Genomic DNA, 25,699 nt, shown 5'->3' with positions numbered 1-25,699 from the left:
CCATTAGTCATCTAACTCTAAACAAATAATGAAACTGATGAAATTGCATTAACACTCAACACACTTCTCACCCATATGTACTGGTAGGTAGACTGTTATTAGACCAATAAGTCCTTTAAAGACACTGTTTAAAAGCCTGAGGAGAAAAAAAGGAAAGTCAAACACAAACCTCAATATCTGTAGCTTCCAGTTGATGTCACCTTTCAATGCACTTGAAAGATGAACTCCAGCGATGTTTAAGTGATTGTCACTCAGGTCCAGCTCTGTCAGGGAGACCATGTGCTGCACAGCAGAGGCTACAACCTCACAGGATTCCTCTGGCAGTTTACAACCAGCAAGTCTGCAAAGAGTGACAAAGACAGAGTGCAAAAGGCAGATCGGAATGATGTCATTTAATTTAACCATGTGTATAATCACAATGTTGTTAAAGTCCATTTAAATTAATAAAATATGTTAGGATTAGGGATGGGCAATACAGACTTACAACTATACCACAATATGTCATGATAGGTTATTTTTGGCGATGACCATATTAATGAAGGTATGGAAATACTGTAGTGCAATTCATCAAAGTCATGTCAGCTTACAGTCTAAACAGAACAGTGCAAACACAAAAAATAAAACTTGATTCTTACCATCATCAGCAATGAACTCTTTTTTCCTCGTCTACACTTTGAACTCAAGCTATCAAGAACGCAGCTATCAAAAATATACCTCTGACATGTTTATGAATATGAACACTATTCTGGTTCCTTCCTACATTGTGTAGTTTCACTCAGCACATCAGGAACATAACAGAGAAAACATGTAGGAAAACATCTAAATTGTGTAAGACGAGGTGCCCTGCATTCTGGACATGAATGTGTCTGGCTTTGAACACAGGAGCCCCCTTACCAAAGCATCAGAGTATTTAGCTGTGGATCAAATAAACCTCTCATACCAGGAGAATGTGGCTTCAACACACTAGCCCCTTACCCTTACTGTACCTGTGTGGCATCTAAACTCAGCCCATACCAGGAAACTGGGAGAGAAAAGTTATCTGGCTTAAGGTGTACTCACACTATGCCATCCGTATCATACTTGAGTATGCTTGACCCACAGTCCAGTTTGTGATCGCCTATGTGCCTGTAAGCCTATGCAAAGATTCTACAGCACAGCTGCTCAACCATGTCTGGGTACAGTTTGATAATATGCAGTTTGAGTGCGGACTAAGAACGGGAGAGAACCGTGTCCACTGTGAGCACACCCTTAGTCTGGTCTTCTACACACTAACCCCTTACCGTATCTACAATGCCTTCACAGTGTAGCAAATAAACAGCCCATATCTGAATGACACACTTCAGGTACTAGATTAAAACCAAAAGAAAGTCAAAACCCAACCTTAATATCTGCAGTTTACAGTTGGAGTGACTTATCCCAGCACTCAGAAGCTGAACTGCAGTGATGTTCATGTGATTGTCACTCAGGTCCAGTTCTGTCAGGGAGACAATGTGCTGCACAGCTGAGGCTACAACCTCACAGGATTCCTCTGTCAGTTTACAACCAGCAAGTCTGCAAAAGAGAAAAACAGTGTGGACAAAATGCTTCTTATTATTGGCAACAACATGAGTCGAGATAGAGATTAGGTAACCCAAGCTCTTACAAGATGGATGATGGTTTTCACTCAGTAATACCAACCTGAGTGTCTCCATCTTACAGTGTGGATTCAGCTCTCCAGAGCTCAGCTTTCCTCCACAATCCCCCAGAGTATTCTTACTCAGGTTCACCTCTCTCAGGTGGGAGTTTACTGACTGCAGGGCATAGGCCAAAATACCTCCAGATTTCTCTGTGAGTCCACAGCCAACAAGTCTGTAAAGCACAATCAATATGTAAGAACAAGAAGGGGAATGCCCATCAAAGTACATAACACCAATGGGGAGCCAAACCCTGTTCAATGACCGCCATGTTACAGATTACAAAACAGAACTCAGAAACAGGGGACATGTTGGGAACCATGAACATGGATTAGGAAATAAAGGGAACAGGTTCATAAACTCTTACGTTTTGGTATACAATAATAAGCTTTTAGTAAAATAACAATCTTGACCGTAAACCTATTCCATCCAAAATGTTCTCTTAAAGTACAACTGACATGATGATTAAGAAAAAGGTCAGAATAAAACATCAAAATGCAATGCATCGCTGAAGACTCTTTCTACTAAATGTACAGTATATTAATTCAACCTCAGTGTCTCCAGTTTGCACTTTGGACTCTGTAGAGCAGAGAGCAGCTTTTCTCCTGACACCTTCAGGTCATTCTGACTCAGGTCCAGCTCTCTTAAGGGGGAGTTTGCAGACTGCAGAGCCAAGATCACAATCTCACAGGACTTCTCTGTTAGCTTACAGTCAGCAAGTCTGCAAGAGAGGCAAATAAGTATAAAAAGTTAATGTGTTCATGTTTTCAATTTAGTAAGAGTGAGAGAGGAAAATAATATAACTGCCCCACATATAGTAGGAACCAGGTCTAAAGCAACACTACTAAGGGGATAAGAGGAGAGGAGATGAACAAAAAATCACAAAATGGGAAGAGAGTCAAACACCAACCTTAATATCTGCAGTTTACAGTTGGGGCTGCATATCCCTGCATTCAGAAGCTGAACTGCAGTGATGTTCATGTGATTGCCACTCAGGTCCAGCTCTGTCAGAGACACCATGTGCTGCACAGCAGAGGCTACAACCTCACAGGGTTTCTCTGACAGTTTACAACCAGCAAGTCTGTAAAGGTAATACAGTGTGATTTAACTCTCCTGGTAGTGTTAACTGGGCTGGGTAAACCCTGCCAGATATGCCGGTGATTTGGATTTCGTCCTGCAGCTCAGGCTGACAACATGTACATCTACTGTATCTCTCCTGCTTCCTGTTCACATCTTCTGGGTCCAATCACAAACTAGTCATTTGAACTATGCCTATTGATCACGCCTCTTGTGTGGTAAAAATAACGCGCAGACTCCCCAGACTAATGTTCAGTCTCAAAAGATTGAGCTTAGTATGGTGATAGCCAGACTAAGTGTTAACGACGCCAAACAAGAAAGACACTTTGTAACACACAAGTAGTTAAAAGATGTCTGGAACTTGTAACACTTGTGAAACAGAGTAGAGAAAGAGATTAGGTAACATACGTTTTTACAAGATGGATGATGGTTTTCTCCCAGTAATACCAACCTGAGTGTCTTTATCTTACAGTGTGGATTCAGCGTTCCAGAGCTCAGCTTTCCTCCACAATCCCCCAGAGTATTCTTACTCAAGCCCAGCTCTCTCAAGTGGGAGTTTACTGACTGCAGGGCAAAGGCCAAAACACCTCCAGACTTCTCAGTGAGTCCACAGCCAACAAGTCTGTAGAGCACAATCAATATGTTAGAATAAGTAGGGGAATGGCCATCAAAGTACATAACACCAATGGGGAGCCAAACCCTGTTCAATGACCGCCATGTTATTTGCCATGTAGATTACAAAACAGAACTCAGAAACAGGGGACATGTTGGGAACTATGAACATGGATTAGGAAACAAAGGGAACAGGTTCATAAACTGTGTGGATTAATAATCCAAGGGGACATGTTGATAAACTGTGTGCGTGGATTAATAATCCAAGGGGACGCTCTGTCCTCCTGCACAAGCCCCGTTATGAATCGACTCTGAGATGCACTGTTGCAGGAAAGGCTTTGACCACTGCCTGAGAACGGTCACTCGGTCCAGCTGATGTTTCCGAGGAGCAGCAAAGTGTGCTTGATCAGGTGCTGTTTACCAAAAGGATTCCTGTCCTCATTTCTGAACATCGGGCATACGGGTCAACAGTTACTGTACGTGCATTTGATTATGTGTGTGTGTGTGTGTGTGTGTGTGTGTGTGTGTGCGTGCGTGTGCGTGTGCGTGTGCGTGTGCGTGTGCGTGTGCGTGTGTGTGTGTGAAGGTGTATGTGTGTGACTGTGTTATGACACACAAATATATGTATGAGTGAAAGAGAGAAAAATGGGAGTACAGTCAGAAAGTAACTGCAAAACCACCAAACATGAATTGAGATAATATCTCAGCAACACTTCCCTATATCCAAACCAAACATGTTACGTGGACACAGGGATCTATTGTATATAATATGTGGTGCCCTTTCACTTCTAAAGGGCACTGCGTTTAGCAAACATGTGTTGCTAAATGCAAATGCACTTAACTTTTGGAAGAGATCCTGCCACAAGAGGGCAACAGGCAGCTTGTGAGGAGATAATTGCTGAATATGACAAAGATTTGTATGAGCTTTAAACTGCACATGACTGCTGACTGCACTTTTAAAGATATGGGACACATCAGGAAGGAGTATTAGAGTTTTTACAGATTGATTGCAAACTGAAAATGAACTCCTTCTGCAACACACATGTTGCAAAACACCACACACTATTTCTTACATTAGACAGTGTGTTCAAGGTTGACAGTGTCAAGTGCTTTCATTACAAATGTAAAACACATCTGGTTATTGGAAATACCCCACTATAACCCTACAGACCTCAGACAAGCTGTTGTGACAACGCTGTAACCATGGAGGCAGTGAGAGCAAGAGGAAGAGGTAGAAGTAGAGGAAGACAAAGAGGGTGAGGACGTGGATGAGGATGTGGACAAGTACAGAGAAGAGGACCTGGCCTCTTCTACTTACAATGCTCAGTGCACTACATGATTTAGTTGTACAGGTCAGAGGTTTGTGGTCATCTAAGATTCTGTTAGTCTCTATTGAGCTGCTCTGGTCCAGGACCAACCACAATCATTTCATAGTTTTTGATTGCCCCCTTACTCAAATTATCTGAACCCTACTGAATAATTATTTTATAAAACTATGTAACTGTAATTTTACTTGTTTTTTTTTGTTAAAAACATTTATTACCGGAAAAACATTAGCTGATGACAGCAAAAGTTTTATTTTGAAGTTTTAGGGAAGACTGCAGTGTTTTGCATAAATCACATCAGTGTTGTTGATTTGAAAGAATGATTCAAACGATGCATGTGTGAACATTTTGTTAATTGTTGATCGCTTTGACAAAGATTTGTTGTTTATCTCCGAGTGCTTTGTAAAGCATTACTTGTATGTAGAGATTTGACAAAATGAGACAAATGCAAAAACTGATGCAAACTGATGCAAAAACCATAGAAACCATGCAACAGTACTGACCGGTTTTGGACCAATTCTCAATAATAAAATTCCCAACAATAAAAGCAAATGATTCTAGCAGCAGTTAACAGTGACATTCCCCTATGTCCAACATGTGAATATGAATTCATGTGAATAGATAACACCTCTGTGCTTTCAGAACATTACTGACCTCAGTGTCTCCAGTTTGCAGTTTGGACTCTGTAAAGCAGAGACCAGCTTTTCTCCTGACTTCTGCAGGTCATTCTGACTCAGGTCCAGCTCTCTTAAGGAGGAGTTTGCAGACTGCAGAGCTGAGGCCACAATCTCACTGGACTTCTCTGTTAACGCACAGCCAGCAAGTCTGAAAGAGAGACAAAAGAGTATAAAAAAGTAGTGTGTCATCATGTTTTAAATATGAAGAAGGAGTGAGTGGAAAATAATATAACAGCCCCACATACAGTATGTGCCACAAAAGAGTATAAAGAGGTAATGTATCATGTTCAAAACAGCAAGTGGGATAAGAGAGGAATTTAAATGTGTAGTAAGAGGAATATAATATAACAGCCCCATATACAGTATGTGCCAGGCCCAAAACAACACTGAATACCATGCACAGTTAACACTGCCCAGACACAACACTACTAAAGACTGATCAGTGTGAGCAGAATCTGGTTAATTTAAACAGTTCAGACTGGAGAACATCATGTTCAGTGTTTTATACCATAATAATATGTGCACCTGTTGGTGCTTTGATTGTGTGGTTTGATTTGATGCTCAGATGGAGTATCTCATGATGGAACACAACAACAAGGACACCTCATGTATCCGTCTCTCTTACCATTGAAACACAATAATTCATTTAACCTGTCAGAACTCACACAGTTCCTGATAGTAACCACTAGATGGAAACATTATTCTCAAACACATTTTGCCTGAGCATCTCAGTTTACCTGTGATTCAATGAGTGGATTCACCATGTGATTCATTTGCTGTGTATGTAAGATGAGCTGAGACTGACTTCGGTACTTCAACATGATCTACTAGTCAAGCTCACATGGTGGAATCTGTTCATTGAACTTTCTTACCGTAAAACTCCAAATAATAGCTTGGGCTTTAATTTTCCTAAATCGCCAAAATGCACCGGCTTGTATTTGAGACAGACGTCTATATGAGACAGGCCTTTAATTTGGTTTTGATATGTTAGTTGAGTGTAGGCCTAGAAATAACTACCCAATAGCATAAGCAGACGGAGAGCATGACAGCAGACGGTTACCACATTATACACATACTGTACACTTATTTGTGGACTTCTCTCTCGTTGACTGAATTTTCTGTTTTTGGAATTACACATACCGGTAAGCCCTGGATCTTTGTGTTTGCAGACTAAACTCTCTTGTCTCGCTTGGCAATTGTCGCAATTTCTGGATTTTCTCATGTAAATATTTCCCTGTGCTGAATAAACTGCACTCTGACAACCTTGCCTCTTGTGAACTGTTGATCCCTTTGACTGTTTGAGTAAAACGGCATTATCTGACAAGTCTCTGCCTCTGTGTCTGTGCTCAAAACCACACCTTGACAGTATGCAAAATGGCTGGACATCAGGTGTTGTGAAATACAGGTTACGGGTGTAAATGTATCTTAGATTTCTCTGTGCAGGCTATTCAATTTATGACTTATGACCATATGAATCACTACTAGCCTACACTCTGGACATGAAATAGATTAACTCAGAATTGAAGTATAGTAGGTGTCTGTCAAGTCAGCACAATCAACAATATTGCTGACCTCAGCGTCTCCAGCTTGCAGTTTGGACTCAGAAGAGCAGAGACCAGCTTTTCTCCTGACTGCTGTAGGTCATTCTGACTCAGGTCCAGCTCTCTTAAGGGCGAGTTTGAAGACTGCAGAGCTGAGGTCACAATCTCACAGGACTGCTCTGTTATCTTACAGTCAGCAAGTCTGCAAGAGAGACAAAAGAGTATAAAAAAGTAGTGTGTCATCATGTTTTAAATATGCAGAATGGTGGTGAAGGGTATGTATTGATGCGGGGCGATTTCAATTCCAAAGGCGAAGGGGACTTTATCAGGGTGCATAGTGTCCTGGACCCATGAAATATAATTTAAATAGCATTTAAAAAAAAAAAAATCTGCCTGTCTCTATGGGGATTTGAACTCATAGGATTAACATAGGGGTTCAAATACTTATGACCCTTGTATTTTAAGGAAAACATTTATCTATTTCCTATACATTATTCATTCACAAAAAAAATGATGTCCCTAAAGGTTGGATATTTCCTCATTTTGCTATTTAAGGCATTAGTATCAATTTCCAAAAGATGATTTTATATTCCTCTTTATAGTCAACGTGTTGCAATACTTATGGTTTAGGGAATAACGTAGTTTAATATGAAAAATCAGTGGAGTGTTCCTTTAACACTAGTTAGCCCAGAGCTGCAAGAGCAGAAATCTTATTCATTTAAACAGTTCAGACTGGAGACCATCAAATTCACTGTTTTTACACCCCATTTAAACCATGAACCTCCATATAACATTGCACCTGCTGATTTGATCTGATCTGGTGCAGGGATTGAGTACTCTCATGATGGGAATATTACAACTACAGAAGAAAATTAATAGCAGGAAACTTCACACTACACACCGAACATGAAATAAATAAACTCTTTAGTACTCACAGAGCCCTCCTGCAGCATCTCACAGCTGGCATCAGTCTCTTCCGCCACTCCTCTGATGTTTTGTATTTGCTCAAGTCAAACTCATCCAGCACCTCCTCAGACATCAGAAGCATGTGGGCCAATGCTGAACAGTGGGCAGGAAACAATTCACCTGACAAACCATCTGGGGATTTGAGATATTTTTGAACTTGTTTATGTAGGGAATGGTCATTCATTTCAAACAAGCAGTGGAAAAGATTGATGTATCTTTCAGGAGATGGGCGCCGCCTCTTGAGTTCCTTGATGAATTGACATGTTTTCTTGATGCATTCTGAACTGCTGTGTGTGTTTGTCAAAAGACCTTTTAAAAGTCCCTGATTGCTTTCCACTGAGATGCCTGAAAGAAAGCGGAGGAAAAGGTCTAGGTGTCCAGTGTTACTGTCCAAAGCTTTCTTCACTGCTACCTTCAACAGATCAAACAGTTGAAGAGAACACAAGTCATACCGATGAGACCTTTTACCAAGAAATGCTCCCAAGGCTAACTTGTCCTTTTCCAGGTAAGACACAAACACGTGCAGTGCAGCAAGAAACTCCTGGATGCTCAGATGGACAAAGCAGTAGACCTTCTTGTGATGAAACACACATTCCTCCCTGAAGATCTCAGTGCACATGCCAGAGTACACTGAGGCTTCACTGACATCAATGCCGCACTCTCTCAGGTCTTCCTCATAGAACATGAGTTTACCATTCTCCAGATGCTTCAATGCCAGCTCTGCCAGTTTCAATATGGCACCCTGGTGGGATTCCAGGAGCTTCTGTCTATCTGTCTCACTTTCCCCTTGATACTTCTGGTTCTTCCTGGTGGTCTGGATGAGCAGGAAGTGTATGAACATCTCAGTCAGAGTTTTGGGGGCTTCTTTCCCATCATCCTGTTCCAGTATTTGCTGAAGGACAGTGGCTGAGATCCAACAGAAGACTGGCATATGGCACATGATGTGAAGGCTCCTGGATGCTTTTATGTGCAAGATGATTCTGTTGGCTTGATTCTGGTCACTGATCCTCTTTCTGAAGTACTCTTCCTTCTGTGGGTCATTGAACCCGCGTACTTCTGTCACCTGACTGATGCACTGAGAAGGGATCTGACTGGTTGCTGCTGGTCGGGAGGTTATCCAGATGAGAGCAGAGGGAAGCAGAGTTCCCTGAATGAGGCTCGTCATCAGCACATCCACTGATGATGTTTGTGTCACATCAGATAACTCATGGTTCTCTTGGAAATTCAGAGGAAGTCGACTCTCATCCAGACCATCAAAGATGAACACAATGTGGCAGTCTTTGTATTCACCATCCTGTAGCTCCCTAAGCTCAGGGTGGAAGTCAAGCAGGAGCCTGTGAAGACTGTACTGATCATCTCTGACCAAATTCAGCTCACGGAATGGAAGCACAAACATGAAATCTACATCCTGGTTAGCTCTCTCCTCTGCCCAGTCAAGGATAAACTTCTGCACTGAGACAGTTTTTCCAATGCCAGCAATCCCCTTGGTCATGACTGTTCTGATGTGTCTCTCCTGTCCAGGTAAGGGCTTGAAAATGTCATTGCAGTTAATTGATGTGTCCTCTGTAGATTGTGGCCTGGATGCTGACTCTACCTGCCAAATCTCATGCTCATTATTCACCCCTTCACTCTCTCCCTCTGTGATGTAGAGCTCTGTGTAGATCTTGTTCAGGAGTGTTTGAGTCTCTGACCTTATCGAGGGCTGAGAAGCAAAGGGGCGTAAGTGACATTTGACCAACTTTACAGGAGAGCAAAAACAAATCTAACTGCTTTTATACGTTCACAGTTAAATACCTTGGGTTTTGTTCAATAACTTTATATTTATAAACATTTTACTTCTATAATTTTGTCAGTTAGAAAGAGCTCATCAAGAGCTTTCAGGTGATATATATATAACTCAATTTTGACCAAAATGTCACTTACGGCCCTTTGCTTCTCAGTCCTCGTTATGATGCCTTCACATATGCTCTCAAATCTCCTCTTCATACTGGCTTTATGGTTCATCAGTACTCTGTTCAGGACATGGTTGTCTGTATGGAATAAAAAAGATCAGTTTAATACATCTAAGTACATTGAACAATGAACCGTAAAATGTAACATAACAATATGCTGAGAAATGTTTTCTATATTGTCTCAATTGTTTGGTTTGCCGCAATTTCGCTCATTCATTCACTTGTTACAATGTCATTATCAACTTCATTCTTATCAATAACAATTACGTAGCATGGTACCCACTAACTTATCTTCCATTTGCCATGCTGTATCGACTGTATTTTGCCCATAATCTGGTTAAAGGAATAGTTCGGAATTTTGGACATAGGACCTCATTTCCAACTTTACCGAGGTGATATAGGTCGGTGGAGGCCGTTTTTATCGCGTTTAACCCCTTCCTTCAGTTGCAGCGTCCCCCTTTGCTAAGGCTGGTTCTTAGCTAACGCATTTCTACGGTAACATCAGTCTGACATAAACAACAGTCTTACTCACTCCACCGCACACCCAAGACAAGTCAATTAAAACGTCAGACTATCGATATACGTGTCCGTGTTGATAGAATAATTTTAGAAATAAAACTAACCTTGCAACTCAATGATTTATTACATTTTGAGGGACTAGTTTCTCAATATCAATCCGCCACTGCCATACAGGGAACAAAGTAGGCTATTGCAATGCGATGCAAGGTTAGTTTTTTTTCTAACATTGTTCTATCAACAGAGGTATGTGCATTGATAGTCTGACGTTATCATTTATTTGTTTCGGGTGTTCTGTGGAGTGTTTTCAGTGGCAGGCTGGATGTTACCGTTGACTTGCGTTATCTCCGCACCTAGGTTAGCAGGAGATGAACGCTGCAACTCAAGGAAGGGCAGAAATTCACTGAAAATGGTCTTCACCGATCTATATCACCCCGACTAAGTTGGAAATAAGGTCCTATGTCCAAAATTCCGAACTATTCCTTTAACACTAGAAGCGCCGCGCCGTTCTGACCCACTTATACCTAGAAGCGCCGCGCCCCGGTCATTTGACCGCTTTGACGACCTACTAGAAGCGCCGTGCCGGTGTGAACTACTTAAAGCGCGGCGAGGCGGTCAAAAGACCGCTGAGTCCTTAGACTGGGAGGCTGTTACTTACACAAAATGATCGCTAGATGGCGCTTCGTGCACGAATCAAATCGTTTGGTCATAAATTCAGTTTGCACTAAGCCATGTATCATTCGTGTCAGACCGTGTTGTTGATAGTCTGTGGTTGTTTCATTATTACATACAGCACGTTCGAGTTATCTGTTCATTTATTTGTGTTGATTTGTGTTTTTTGAGGTAAAAACTCTGGAAGAGTTCTTGAACAAACCTTAAGCAAACTTGACTTTCAACTAAAATGCTCTAAAAGTGAATGGGTGGCTAGTTCCAATTCACTCCCCAAATTCACTTCTATTCATTTAATAGGTAGCCTATATGTTTGCGCCGCCGAAAATGATCGCACCTGGAACAAAGAGCCTAACAGTCTGGTTTCAATTACACAGTAGCCAGGATTTCAGGCCGCATTTTACAGGCTACCGTGGCTACTTTCTAAAACAATTTTTATTCATTTAGGGAGAAGCATCTTATAGGGTCTAGCTACATCGGAGGGAGGGAGATAGAGAGCTATGCTGAGCAGAAAGATATTCTCCGTTTTGTGAATGTGTATGATATGTTTGCGATGTCTGCTGAAAAAAAAGCTATAGGCCTATTGTTTCTACAATTTAAGCTAACGTCTATGTGAATTCCAGATTCAGCATTGAGACACACATTTTAACAGATCAGTAGAGGAGAACTGTAGCCCACTGGTTCGAGCTTCGGCCTCATAAGGGTTGCTGGTTCGAACCCTGACCTGTTCATGGCGGAAGTCCTTTTGAACAAGGCATCAATAAATATAGGCTATATTCTATTCTATTTTTTTCTATTCACACAACTAGACGCACGCTGGCGAATTCAAACATTCTGAAACGCGCATATGCGATGAAACATGATTGCGCATTCTTCCACGAGTTGCCTATAGCCAGCCTACAGCCTAGCCTATGCAGGGGACAGAGAGAGGCGGTGGGGGTGGGGAGGCAGTTAATTGTCCTCAATGCCGCGGTGATGTCTGTAGTAGCCTAGCCTAGACGAGTGTATGGGGGAGGGGGAATGATCGTTTCAAATAGGCTATGTTTGCAATGGATAGTGTGTTATGTAGGCTATAGACCCCGAAGCCATTTGCTTTGAGAATATCGGCTGGCTGATGAAGTAGTTGGCTGGCTAGCTGGATCAGCCAAAACCTAAATGAGGCTGCAGCCGCCAAAGTTTTCATGACTGATAATGGCTTTAGTTGCCACTTCATGTCTACAGATGTCTATATTGTATTAGATCTCAACACACAATGTTATTGTATTGTTTTGGACAACGTTCTGCACGTTTCACTTCAATGTAGACTGCATGCGTTGTGAACAGCGCAGCAATCTCTGGAAAGGAAACGGTGGAAGTCGCAGTAGCCTAATAGCCTATCGCGTTCAATGTTGTAAATCCGTCTGTTCCAGAATATTTGGTTCATATCATCAATCTTTGGTTTGTGCAACCGGGCCCTGAAGATTTAACAAAAGTCTGACTAGCCCTACGTAGGAATTAGGAAAGTATGTAAGGCGAGATCAAGATTAGGCTACGTTGTTTGCTTCTTTCCCCCATGTCATTTTGTCGTCAACTCACTGTGAGTCCTGTGTATCGTAGCAACGAGCACAATACTGATGTGGTGTGTCCAGTGGGAAAATCTCATGTAGGCCTAGTTTCTAGGCTCGTTTATTTTTTGTGTGTCTCTATGATATAATTATTTTTAGATGCAAAAAGTCTAACTGGCTTAGTCAAAGTTTGTCAGATGGCCGCTCAATTTGGCTCAGAAAATTATTGGCTGGCGAAATTATTTTTCGTTAATGGTAAACAGTATTGTGATTCATCCGTTTATTTCAGATAGTTTGTTATTAAAAACCATTAACAAAAAATAATTCGACGTTGAAAAACGGTCAGAGAATTCAGTCAATATAAGCTACTTTATTTCGCTCGTGCCAAGTTGTGAACCCCGGTCTCCTGCGTAGTAGTCGAGAGAGTTATCGTTGCGCCACGGAACTAATGTACCTCAACTTATTGGAAATAGATTTGTTTGTCCAGCAAATATGTAAGAAAATGTTTATACATTAGTCTGAGCTTTAAAAGATAGCCTACAAATAGAAGATAAGATACAACTGAATGTACGTAGGCATACGCGCCCTACGTACATAAATAGGCTTCGACGAATTTCAGCTGAAAATATTTTTTACACACGTAGGCCTGCCTAATAGAACAACGTCGCAATGCTTTCAAAACAAACTCGCATTTTACCACTGTAAATCGCCTCCATAGACTATGCCATGTAAATGAAAAATAGTTATTAAAATAAATCACATATATAATACATATTGCACATATATAAACTATATGTTTTATGGTAAAATATTATTCTCATGCCCGACTGACAGGAAACCCTTGCGACATCTGCTGTGCGAAAAGAGAATAGCAGCCTGGACAAACATGGCCGAATGCGAGACAACATAGTGTTGTCAAATAAGTGAGCGCAAAATAGCTCTAAACTAGCTTGTACCGGTGTGCTTTTGATCATGTAAAAATTCTGGGTGACAAAACACTCGTATTTAGGAAAAGTCGTGAACGTAGGGTCCTGGAATTTAATCGAGTGAAAAGATTTTTTTTTTTTTTTGTAATCAGCCCGGCCGTTCTAGGTATATCTAGGTCAAACCTACGCGGCGCTTCTAGTAATACGCGTCAGCGGTCAAATAACCGGCGCTTGGCGCTTCTAGTGTTAACGCATACATTTACTCACAACACTTCCTGGCGCTCCGACTGCTGACACGGTCCCATTGCGGAAGCGCGCTCCGGGACAGGTCATTATGTCTATTCTGCTGGGGTAGGGAGCAGGGCATTATGCTACAGGGGTGTTCAGGACATTATTTTGGGCTGCATTGTTTCTTTATGCCTTTTGGCCATGTATGTGTTTATAATGTTTTGTTCAGCATATCCTTTTCTGTTGTCTTCTATATCGTTATTATGCTGATTTATGATATATAGTATTGATTCATATTTTGAGTGCTTCCCTTGATCAATGGTGTGCCTCAATCATCCCCAAACAGGCCAATTTAGAGTAATAGCTGGGGTTATTTAATGGGGTAGCTCAGTTCCCATTGAGTGTGTGGTAGGGAAAAAACTCTCCTGTGGAGAGGCAGAGTAAGTGTTTCAGCTGTTACTTTGACTGTGCTATATTTGTGCTGTTTTTGTTCATTAGTGTTGCAATTTTTTTTAATATATTACAAAATATATCATTTGAGTTACTGAAAACAACATCCATCTCTCCTGCAAGTGCTTTTTCACCAGCCTCACCTTGTAGTTTGGGTTTGGCCTGTGTGATTCCACACCTGGACTGATCCTGGGTCAGGACGTTCCTCAAAACACTGAAGATACATCAATACACAAAATGAAAATTACTTAATCTTAAGACCGAGAGATGTATAATGGCCTATCCACTTGCATACACCTGAAAACACACACACACAGAAGCACGCACACACACACACACACACACGCAAATCCATATACTATGTCAAGTCAAAGACAAAAATGTGTTACTATAGAATTCTGAGTTGTGACTTTTGAATCTCAGTTATGATGATGAAAAAAGCAATATCACATTTCACCCATACATATATATATATATAATAGTGCGAAAAAAAGAAAGAAAGGGTGCAAAAATCTTAATAGAACAAGTATACAGATGTCAGAGCAATTTACAATAAATACCTACCACACAAAGTTATTAATGAAAGGCTTTCCTAAATAAATTAGTTTTCAGGAGAGATCTAAAGCAGTCTACAACACTGAGGGCCCTATTTTGCTGACCGCGCAATGAGCTTTCGCCACTTGCGCGACCTATAATTACTATTCTCTGCGAGCGCATCCTTCATTTTTCCAGCGCAAATGTACGTTCTCTAAATAGGAGATGATATTAGGCCCTAACGGGCGTGTCAGTGAAGAGAAGAGGTGTGGTCCGGCGCAAAGCTCGCCAGTCGCTAATATATGGATGCAGAAAGTAAATGCGCCACTGACCAGGAAAAACCTAGTCGGAAATCACTCGCGCAAAGCTGAAAGGCTATTTTATGAGCGCCTGAGGCTTGGGGATATGGAAGACTGCACAGTGCGCGCACACACCCTACTTCTTTCATCAGCAGGAGCGTGCAGCCGGAATATATTTAAATAATATTTGTCCGTTTCTCGGTTTTAGGTTTGTGTATTGGTCAGCAAAAAGTAGCATACATAGCATAACAACATCAACATGCAATAATACAACAATAACGTCTAACACTGACCTGCTCATTTAGACAACATTACACTGCCCTATGGCTAAGTTACCTTTAGTTTTGTTCTGGTACCTTTAACGTCTTGCATTAAACAGCTGTAGCATTCTGACAACTGTCTACCTTGTCATTGCATCTGGAATAAGAACTTGCGATATCCATGATGAGTAGGCTATTGAGTTAGTGAATTAGTTTCACATTGTGTGCTGATAGCGGAGTAAAAGAAAACAACAAGTAGCCTAGTTGCGCGCCTGCGTGCGTAATCTCTCCTGTTCAGACGAAATGTGCGCGTGGATATAGCTCTATAGCGCGTTAAGTTAATTTTGATAACGTGTTGACTGACTTTTTCTTAAAATAGAAAATTGTAAATAGCCTGATGTCAGGCAGCTAATGGGATGCTGTGCATATTGGGTGGGTACGGTATGGCATGCCAATTTGGTGTGAATACACACACACACACAAGGGAAATGCAATCATCATCTTCTGGCAGACTTCTGGCTACTGCTGCGGCTACTGCGTTCATTCTGAAATCATCTATTTAAGTCATAAGCTTGCTTTTCTAAAACGGTAATATGTCGATCTGATTTCATGAAACAAAGGCACAGCAACGACAAATGTAACGATATATTCATAGATAATCATTCTTCTGCCAATATGAATGGTTGCCATGCAACATCGAGACGCAGCCACTTTATTTTATAACAGCATCGAACGCGATTCAGCCAATAATATTCACACATCATGTACATTATTTTCACAATTTCCCAGCGTAAAAGTTGGGAAGGCTTAGCCTTCCCAAGCCTCCATTACGCGCCGCCCATGCCTCACGCACGAGTTACCTGGGCGTCTACTCCAGAAGAGACCGACTTGCTCGTGCGTGAGGCATGGGCGGCGCGTAATGGAGACTAAGCCTAAGCCTTCCCAACTTTTATGCTGGGAAATTGTGAAAATAATGTACATGATGTGTGAATATTATTTTCTAACACGGATAGTTCCGGTCCTTGATGATGATTGGCTGAATCGCGTTCGATGCTGTTATAAAATCCAACACAAACATACACCTTGACCGCATTTCGTTAATGCACTACCACAACTTGCACAAAAGTTAAAGTGGCTGCGTGTCGATGTTGCATGGCAACCATTCCTATGGAAGAAATATGTATTGGCGGAAGAATGATTATCTATGAATACATCGACGTATAGTTACCGTTTTAGAAAAGCAATAAGTCACTCTAGTCCATAGTTTAGGCTACACTGATTTTAGAACAGCTAAGGGGGGTTTTAGGCACTTGCTTACGGTCTCTCGGGGCTTATGACTTAAATAGATTATTTCAGAATGAACGCAGCAGCCGCAGCTGTAGTCAGAAGCTAGTTCTCACTATTGATCATTATCATTATTACATTTCCCTTGTGTGTGTGTGTGTGTGTGTGTATTCACACCAAATTGGCATGCCATGCCGTACCCACCCAATATGCACAGCATCCCATTAGCTGCCTGCCATCAGGCTATTTACAATCTTCTATTTTAAGAAAAAGTCAGTCAATACGTTATCAAAATTAACTGAATGCGCTATATAGCTATATCCACACGCACACATTTCGTCTGAACAGGAGAGATTACGCACGCAGGCGCGCAACTAGGCTACGTGTTGTTTTCTTTTACTCCGCTATCAGCACACAATGTGAAGCTAATTCACTAACTCCTACTCATCATGGATATCGCAAGTTCTTTAAACAAACAAAACAGAAAGGATGGAGGATGGAGGCAGCTAGAGAAGTTATTCCAGATGAGCAATAACAAGGTAGACAGTTGCCAGAACACTACAGCTGTTTAATGCCAGACGTTAAAGGTATGCTAGAACAAAACTAACTGAAGGTAACTTAGCCATAGGGCTGTGTAATGTTGTCTAAATGAGCAGGTCACTGTTAGACGTTATTGTTGTATTATTGCATGTGGATGTTGTTATGCTATGTATGCTACTTTTTGCTGACCAATACACGAACCTAAAACCGAGAAACGGACAAATATTATTTAATTATATTCGGGCTGCGCGCGCTCCTGCTGATGAAAGAAGTGCGCACTGTGCACTCTTCCATATCCCCAAGCCTCATGCGCTCATATAATAGCCTTTCAGCTATGCGCGAGTGATTTCCGACTAGGTTTTTCCTGGTCAGTGGCGCACTTACTTTCTTCATCCATATATTAGCGACTGGCGAGCTTTGCGCCGGACCACACCTCTTCTCTTCACTGACACGCCCGTTAGGGCGCAATATCATCTCCCATTTAGAGAACGTACATTTGCGCTGGACAAATGAAGGATGCGCTCGCAGAGAATAGTAATTAAAGGTTGCGCAAGTGGCGAAAGCTCATTGCGCGACCGGCAAAATCGGGCCCCTTAAGTTGAAAACAGCTACTCACTTTGAATCAGACTCTGGTGGTCCACTGCTGAACATAGGACGATCATCCATGGACCGGTCACTCTTCAGTGACACACAGCTGGGCACTGGAGATGCTGGTCTGTGTGGCTGTGGTCTGGATACACAAGACAATGAAAACACAATACTGTATAGTCAGGTTCACTATGTCCAGATTTTAACCTTTGAGGGAATTTTTTGGGGATTTGCTAAACTATACATTTTTGGAAAGGTTATTGTATAAGGAGTCAGAAAATCAATGTTTGCATTTGCTCAGGTGTCTTTATGGCGGCCATATTGATGTTTAAAAGTTATATTGGCGAGACACTATAGTTGAATAGGGTAAAATGTTTAACTAGCCAATATCATTATGAAACTTCCCCAGTTGATTACTTACATTAATATAAGAAAATATATGTATTACAAGTTTTCAAGAATGTTATGTTTCAATGCAAATTAGGCGTTATCTAATTATATGCACTAATTTGCATAACACTTTAATTTGTAATATCTTGGCTTCTGAATAAGCTAGAGACTGTTGATTCTAACTGCTAAACCCACATTTTCAAGGCCATGGAATTAAATGGTGCCAGTTACAAAGCTCCAAGACTTAACCACATACAGTAGATGCATAAGTGGGTCAAAAATGACCCGGTGCGGTTATTTTCTTGCAATCTCATTGTAATGAAAAGTTCTGAATATTCATTCAAAACATTTTTTTTTAATCTTCCCATTGGAATACATCCATAATATGGATTAAACAAACTAAAGCAGTATATCAGATAACTCAGAGTTCCTTTTATGGAAGAGTTCAAAATTATTTAACGTAAAACTGAAAGGGAATAAAAACACAATAGTAGATCAAGAACAAGGCGTGGATAGTATTTCTCATTGATCAAGCACTAGAGCTAGTACTGGTACAAGCTAGAGTCCAAAAGCGTAAACAGTGGATTAGCTAAGCTCGGTGAGCTGAACGCTTTCAAAATAGCATTATTAAACCAGTAATATTGCTCAAAACAGCATCAAACCTCGTCAGTAGCTTGCTCTGGGTCCCTACACATAAAACAAAGCACCAGCAAAGTAGTTCACGAACCTGGAGTTTACTAGTGGGCTTGCTGCAAGAGGCGTCTTTTTTTAAGACGCCTCTTATCCTAGAGCGTTTGAGCTATCGACGAGGTTCAAACACTAAAAAATCAGGCCCGATCCGGTGTACTGTGCTTGTTAATGTCGGATGGCTGCCGGTTGTCGTTTTTCCGGTATTCCCCTTTTTAGATCCTTGTAGTTCCACCATACTCCACCAGAGGCGTTTCCCCATTGAAATGAATGTGGTTTTCGGTCCCATTGAAATTAATGGGGAAATTATTTTTTGGGTATTTTTTTCTGCAGCCTTATTTTTTAAGCATTGTTGACATAATAGACGTCATTAGCTAAGTTAGCTAATCAACCTAGTTAGCATTGTTAGCATAGCTAGCATGGTTAGAATAGTTAGCATTTTTTTAAAAACTCTTAGAAATCATCAGTGAAGTTAGCTCATCAACCTGGTTAGCATTGTTAGCTTAGATAGCATTGTTAGCATAATTAGCATTTTTAGCATAACTGCTAGAAATCTTTAGCCAAGTTCGCCGATCAACCTGGTTAGCATAGTTAGCATTGTTAACACTAGAAGCGCCGCGCCCCTCTGACCCACTTATACCTAGAAGCGCCGCGCCCCGGTCATTTGACCGCTTTGACGACCTACTAGAAGCGCCGTGCTGTTGTGAACTACTTAAAGCGCGGCGAGGCGGTCAAAAGACCGCTGAGTCCTTAGTTACTTACACATAATGACAGCTAGATGGCGCTTCGTGCACGAATCAAATCGTTTGAATACATTTGTCAGACTGTGTTGTCTGTGGTTGTTTCATTATGACATAGGTCTACAGCACGTTTGAGTTATCTGTCCATTTATTTGTGTTGATTTGTGTTGTTTGAGGTAAAAACTCTGGAGGAGTTCTTGAACAAACCTTGAGCAAACTTGACTTTCAACTTTTTCATAGTATTTCATTTTTTATATTTAGTTTTTACATTTTGTATGCTAGCCTACTTAGAAATGTTGGCTATTTTAAAACGGAGGCATACGCGTTCTGTGATTAGGAGCCTGACCCGACGGGAGGGGAAGGATGAAAAATGTCGGTGTATCCAGTGGGAATCGTTTATAGGCTCGCGTTTATTTTTCGCGTGTGTCTCTGATATAACTAGATGTACCGCAAAGCGATACACAATATGACCGCCGCTCAGTCCTGCACATTCTCTCCGCAAACATCAATCACGCTTGTGTTTCCATCGCCTACTCCATCCCTACTGCAACTTTTATGTATGTAAATGAGTGTGTGCATGTGTGCGCTTGCTTTTGTGTATGAGTGCTTCTCTGTCTAGTGTGAGTGTGTGTCTGCTTCTGTGTGTGTTTAATGTGTCTCTGAGTATATGTTCACTGTGTTCTCTGCCGTCACTGTCACTCCAATATCAGATAACACACACACACACACACACACACACACACACACACACGCACATGCGCACGTGTGCACACACACACACACACACACACACACACACAAACACACATACACAGGCACACACTCACACACGCACACAAACACACACTCGCACACACACACACACACACACACACACACACACAAACACACACACACACAGGCACACCCAGAGAGAGAGAGAGAGAGAAAGAGAGAACACACACAGAATACACACAGATAACACAGACACAGAGAGAGAGAGAGAGAGAGAGAAAGAAAGAGAACACACACAGAACATGCACATACACACATATACACACATGCAAACACACAGATGGGCACACAGAAACGCACCCACACACACAGGCTATAGTACAGTACATCACACACACATTCACTTCTCAGCTCCGGTGGTCTCACAAAATGTACTCAAAGATGTGTGTGTGCATGTGTGTGTGTGTGTGTGTGTGTGTGTGTGTGTGTGTAGGTGTGTGTGTGTGTGTGTAAGGGTGTATGTGTGCATGCGTGTGGGCGTGTTTGTGCATGTGTTTGTATAATGTTTTATGTACATGTGTGTATGTAGTGGTGCGTGTGTGTGTAGGTATGCGTGTGTGTGTGTGTATTTATGTGTGTGTGTGTGTGTGTGTGTGTGTGTGTGTGTGTGTGTGTGTGTGTGTGTGTTCCTGCATGTTTGTTGCACCCAGAGCAACCATTCTCTTTTAAAACATATTTGGAAACTAGTTGATTAAAGGTTTCTAATGGTGTCACTTATATGTTTCTAGGACAAAAACTAGCAGAGATTGAGATGTTTGGAACAGTTTTTGAAATCCCCAGGGGGGGATTTAGACTCCAGATAATACCACCATCTACTGGCCGATGGGTATACAGTCCTGAATGTACACATAAATCCATTTATTTTATAGCCCCCCATGGATGAAATTCCACAAAACTTGGCTACTCCCAGAGGGTGTCAGGTTAATCATACACATGAAATTTGGTGCAGTTCATAACATCTCATCTGAAGATAGGGGCAATTAAAGCAATATTACATTGCATTTTCAATTTTTACGATGGGGGGGCAAATCACAAATGACTGGTTATAAGCTAAGTTGATGCAAGCTCTAGAGAACAACATACCATAAACATTTTGTCATCCTCGGTGCCACGGTTCAGGTAGTTATGTAGGAAAAACTGTCATTTTTGGGCTTCGGGCGGGGGCAGCGCGGGGGTGGAGTGACCCCCGGGGACGAAACGAAAATTTTCCATAGAACTCTACTGGGGCTACATGCCCACCAAGTTTCATGCACTCCGGTGTTACGGTGTCCCGGGAATCGTTGACGAAAAATGACGGGAAAAAAGAAAAAAAAAAAAAAAAAAAAAAAACTTTGACAACAACTATATGACCGCTGCGCTAGCTATGCTAGCGGCGGTCATAATTATTTTTAGATGCAAAGTCTAACTGGCTTAGCCAAAGTTTGTCAGATGGCGGCTCAATTTGGCTTAGAAAATTATTGGCTGGCGAAATTATTTTTCGTTAATGGTAAACAAATTTCAGAGACCTTGTTATTAAAAAACATTAACAAAAAATGATTGTACGTCGACGTTCACAAACGGTCAATGAATTCAGTCAATTAACTATAATATTACGCCCCTGCAAGGATGTGAACCCGGGCCTTCAGCGTCGCAGTCGGGGAAGATAACGCTGCGCCACTTGCCGTTTTACTTACCCTGCGACGAAACTCAGTCAGTCCAGCAAACAAGTAATGTCTCAGTCATGCTCTCAGCAAAATCTGGAGTATAAAAGAGGGCCGTGCTGGTGTTGCTCTTTACATCCACCAACGACAATGAGAGTGGTTGTGTGGCGATGACGTATTTTGACAGTTCAGTCACTTGTGCGAAGTCGTAGCCTACTCATAAATGAAAGCCTACCTGTAAAGTTTGATTTCGTACTTGTAATTTTTGAATTCGTATTTTTTCCCCATCCGTATTCTGATGGATATAATAGGCTACACACAATATATTTTATGCACGACTGGACTCATTTGAGAACTCACAAATATTTATTTTATGCACGACTACAGACAAATACGAACGTGCATCAAATCTATGACACGAATATATTGACAGCTATCTCACTCCATACAAATAGAAGATAAGATATACAACTATGAATGTACGTAGGCATACGCGCCCTACGTACATAAATAGGCTACGACGGACGAATATCAGCTGAAAATATTGTTTACACATGTAGGCCTGCCTAATAGAACGTCGCAACGTTTTCAAAACAAACTCGCATTTTACCACTGTAAATCGCCTCCATAGACTATGCCATGTAAATGAAAAATAGTTATTAAAATACATCACATGTATAATACATATTGCACATATATAAACTATGGGCCCGATTTTGCCGGTCGCGCAATGAACTTTCGCCACTTGCGCAACCTTTAATTACTATTCTCTGCGAGCGCATCCTTCATTTGTCCAGCGCAAATGTACGTTCTCTAAATGGGAGATGATATTGCGCCCTAACGGGCGTGTCAGTGAAGAGAAGAGGTGTGGTCCGGCGCAAAGCTCGCCAGTCGCTAATATATGGATGAAGAAAGTAAGTGCGCCACTGACCAGGAAAAACCTAGTCGGAAATCACTCGCGCATAGCTGAAAGGCTATTATATGAGCGCATGAGGCTTGGGGATATGGAAGAGTGCACAGTGCGCACTTCTTTCATCAGCAGGAGCGCGCGCAGCCCGAATATAATTAAATAATATTTGTCCGTTTCTCGGTTTTAGGTTCGTGTATTGGTCAGCAAAAAGTAGCATACATAGCATAACAACATCCACATGCAATAATACAACAATAACGTCTAACAGTGACCTGCTCATTTAGACAACATTACACAGCCCTATGGCTAAGTTACCTTCAGTTAGTTTTGTTCTAGCATACCTTTAACGTCTGGCATTAAACAGCTGTAGTGTTCTGGCAACTGTCTACCTTGTTATTGCTCATCTGGAATAACTTCTCTAGCTGCCTCCATCCTCCATCCTTTCTGTTTTGTTTGTTTAAAGAACTTGCGATATCCATGATGAGTAGGAGTTAGTGAATTAGCTTCACATTGTGTGCTGATAGCGGAGTAAAAGAAAACAACACGTAGCCTAGTTGCGCGCCTGCGTGCGTAATCTCTCCTGTTCAGACGAAATGTGTGCGCGTGGATATAGCTATATAGCGCATTCAGTTAATTTTGATAACGTATTGACTGACTTTTTCTTAAAATAGAAGATTGTAAATAGCCTGATGGCACGCAGCTAATGGGATGCTGTGCATATTGGGTGGGTACGGCATGGCATGCCAATTTGGTGTGAATACACACACACACACACACACACACACACACACACACACAAGGGAAATGTAATAATGATAATGATCAATAGTGAGAACTAGCTTCTGACTACAGCTGTGGCTGCTGCGTTCATTCTGAAATAATCTATTTAAGTCATAAGCCCCGAGAGACCGTAAGCAAGTGCCTAAAACCCCCCTTAGCTGTTCTAAAATCAGTGTAGCCTAAACTATGGACTAGAGTGACTTATTGCTTTTCTAAAACGGTAACTATACGTCGATGTATTCATAGATAATCATTCTTCCGCCAATACATATTTCGTCCATAGGAATGGTTGCCATGCAACATCGACACGCAGCCACTTTAACTTTTGTGCAAGTTGTGGTAGTGCATTAACGAAATGCGGTCAAGGTGTATGTTTGTGTTGGATTTTATAACAGCATCGAACGCGATTCAGCCAATCATCATCAAGGACCGGAACTATCCGTGTTAGAAAATAATATTCACACATCATGTACATTATTTTCACAATTTCCCAGCATAAAAGTTGGGAAGGCTTAGGAAGCCTTCCCAAGTCTCCATTACGCGCCGCCCATGCCTCACGCACGAGCAAGTCGGTCTCTTCTGGAGTAGACGCCCGGGTAACTCCGCCATGATAATACCAACAGACCATTGAACAATGCGCCAGGCTTTTAAAGGGAATGAGAGTGTGAAATCGAATTGGTTTATAGCATGCTACGCCCAAAAGACACCCACGACTAATTAACTAAATTAAGACAACCCCTTTTCACTTTGCGCTGAGCGCAATGTTCACTTTTCAAGCTGTCATTATAGCCTTTTGCGCTAGGACCGCCCCCAAAGAAACTAGCGCGAGTGACTTACGACAATGCCCAGTTGATCCTGATAATAGAGCCCAAGATGTTTTATGGTAAAATATTATTCTCATGCCCGACTGTCAGGAAACCCTTGCGACATCTGCTGTGAGAAAAGAGAATAGCAGCCTGGACAAACATGGCCGAACGCGAGACAACATAGTGTTGTCACATAATGAGCGCAAAATAGCTCTAAACTAGCTTGTACCGGTGTGCTTTCGATCATGTAAAAATTCTGGGTGACAAAACAGGCGTATTTAGGAAAAGTCGTGAACGTAGGGTCCTGGAATTTAATCGAGTGAAAAGATTTTTTTTTTTTTGTAATCGCTGCGGTCAAATGACAGCAGCCCGGCAGTTCTAGGTATATCTAGGTCAAACCCACACGGCGCTTCTAGGAATACGCGTCAGCGGTCAAATGACCGGCGCTTGGCGCTTCTAGTGTTAACACAGTTAGCATTTTTGCAAGCCCACTCTTGCAGGTCCTTGGACATGCACATTTCTAGTTATGACTGCCACACAGTGTTCTTTTTTTTTTTGGAGAGCAATTTTCCATCAAGGATTCTTGGCACAATGAAAGACCGGGGTGCACGAAACTCGGTGGACATGTAGCCCCACAAGGATAACATGGAAACATTGTTTTTTGTTTTGATCCTTGCCCCCCCCCCTTCTTTGAATACCTCGAGAGCCGTAGGGCCTAGGAGGACCACATTTTTTGTGTACGTTGGTCTTAAGGGGCCATGTCAACCCATCCCATAATCACTCATTTCATGTATCACCATCTTCCAACTTACTCCTTGAGTCCTCCTGAGTGTGAACCACTTTGCTCAAGATGCACTTCCACATCTACCCTCAACAGCCACCTAGTTAAAAATGCACCGCCTTTGAAAGCGTAACTCACAATATTTATGATATATTTTCATTCAGACAAAAACACACTTTGGTCAATTTCCACAGGTGAGGCCCACAGATGTTCAATAAGACTAAAGTTGCTGTGGGACAGTTCTCCATTGCTCTACACTCCTATCCTCTACACCAGTGGTTCTTAACTGGTTTGGCCAAGGGACCCACAATTCCCTATGGTTACTAAGTCGCGACCCACTTTTTAAAATATATAAAGAACATATTTTATTTCTCAAAATATATTACAATCGACAAAATACAAACATTTAGATTTACAAAACAAACATTTCAACATTTAGATCCATTTAGATTTGACATCACACTGTAACTGGATGTGAACACAGCATAACGCGGGGGGCCTATAGGCCAGGTTTACAATGAAAAGACCAG

General features: G+C 41.6%; 1 protein-coding gene across 1 annotated transcript in view; it reads right to left on the bottom strand.

Annotated features, from left to right (window-relative positions):
• LOC134086049 (NACHT, LRR and PYD domains-containing protein 12-like) overlaps nucleotides 1–25,699 on the bottom strand; it is a 43,106-nt gene that overhangs the window by 12,937 nt on the left and 4,470 nt on the right. The window contains exons 5-16 of the mRNA XM_062539997.1: nucleotides 17,690–17,803; nucleotides 14,300–14,370; nucleotides 9,795–9,901; nucleotides 7,841–9,573; nucleotides 6,937–7,107; nucleotides 5,342–5,512; nucleotides 3,202–3,372; nucleotides 2,584–2,754; nucleotides 2,224–2,394; nucleotides 1,678–1,848; nucleotides 1,381–1,551; nucleotides 170–340 (exon numbers count right to left, since the gene is read on the bottom strand). Coding sequence (XP_062395981.1) covers nucleotides 170–340; nucleotides 1,381–1,551; nucleotides 1,678–1,848; nucleotides 2,224–2,394; nucleotides 2,584–2,754; nucleotides 3,202–3,372; nucleotides 5,342–5,512; nucleotides 6,937–7,107; nucleotides 7,841–9,573; nucleotides 9,795–9,901; nucleotides 14,300–14,370; nucleotides 17,690–17,803 — 3,393 coding nt within the window. The remainder of the gene's footprint in view (nucleotides 1–169; nucleotides 341–1,380; nucleotides 1,552–1,677; nucleotides 1,849–2,223; nucleotides 2,395–2,583; nucleotides 2,755–3,201; nucleotides 3,373–5,341; nucleotides 5,513–6,936; nucleotides 7,108–7,840; nucleotides 9,574–9,794; nucleotides 9,902–14,299; nucleotides 14,371–17,689; nucleotides 17,804–25,699) is intronic.

This window comes from Sardina pilchardus, chromosome 1 (genome assembly GCF_963854185.1).
Source record: "Sardina pilchardus chromosome 1, fSarPil1.1, whole genome shotgun sequence".
Classification (NCBI taxonomy): Eukaryota; Metazoa; Chordata; class Actinopteri; order Clupeiformes; family Clupeidae; genus Sardina; species Sardina pilchardus.
This window is presented reverse-complemented; position numbering and strand designations above follow the sequence as displayed.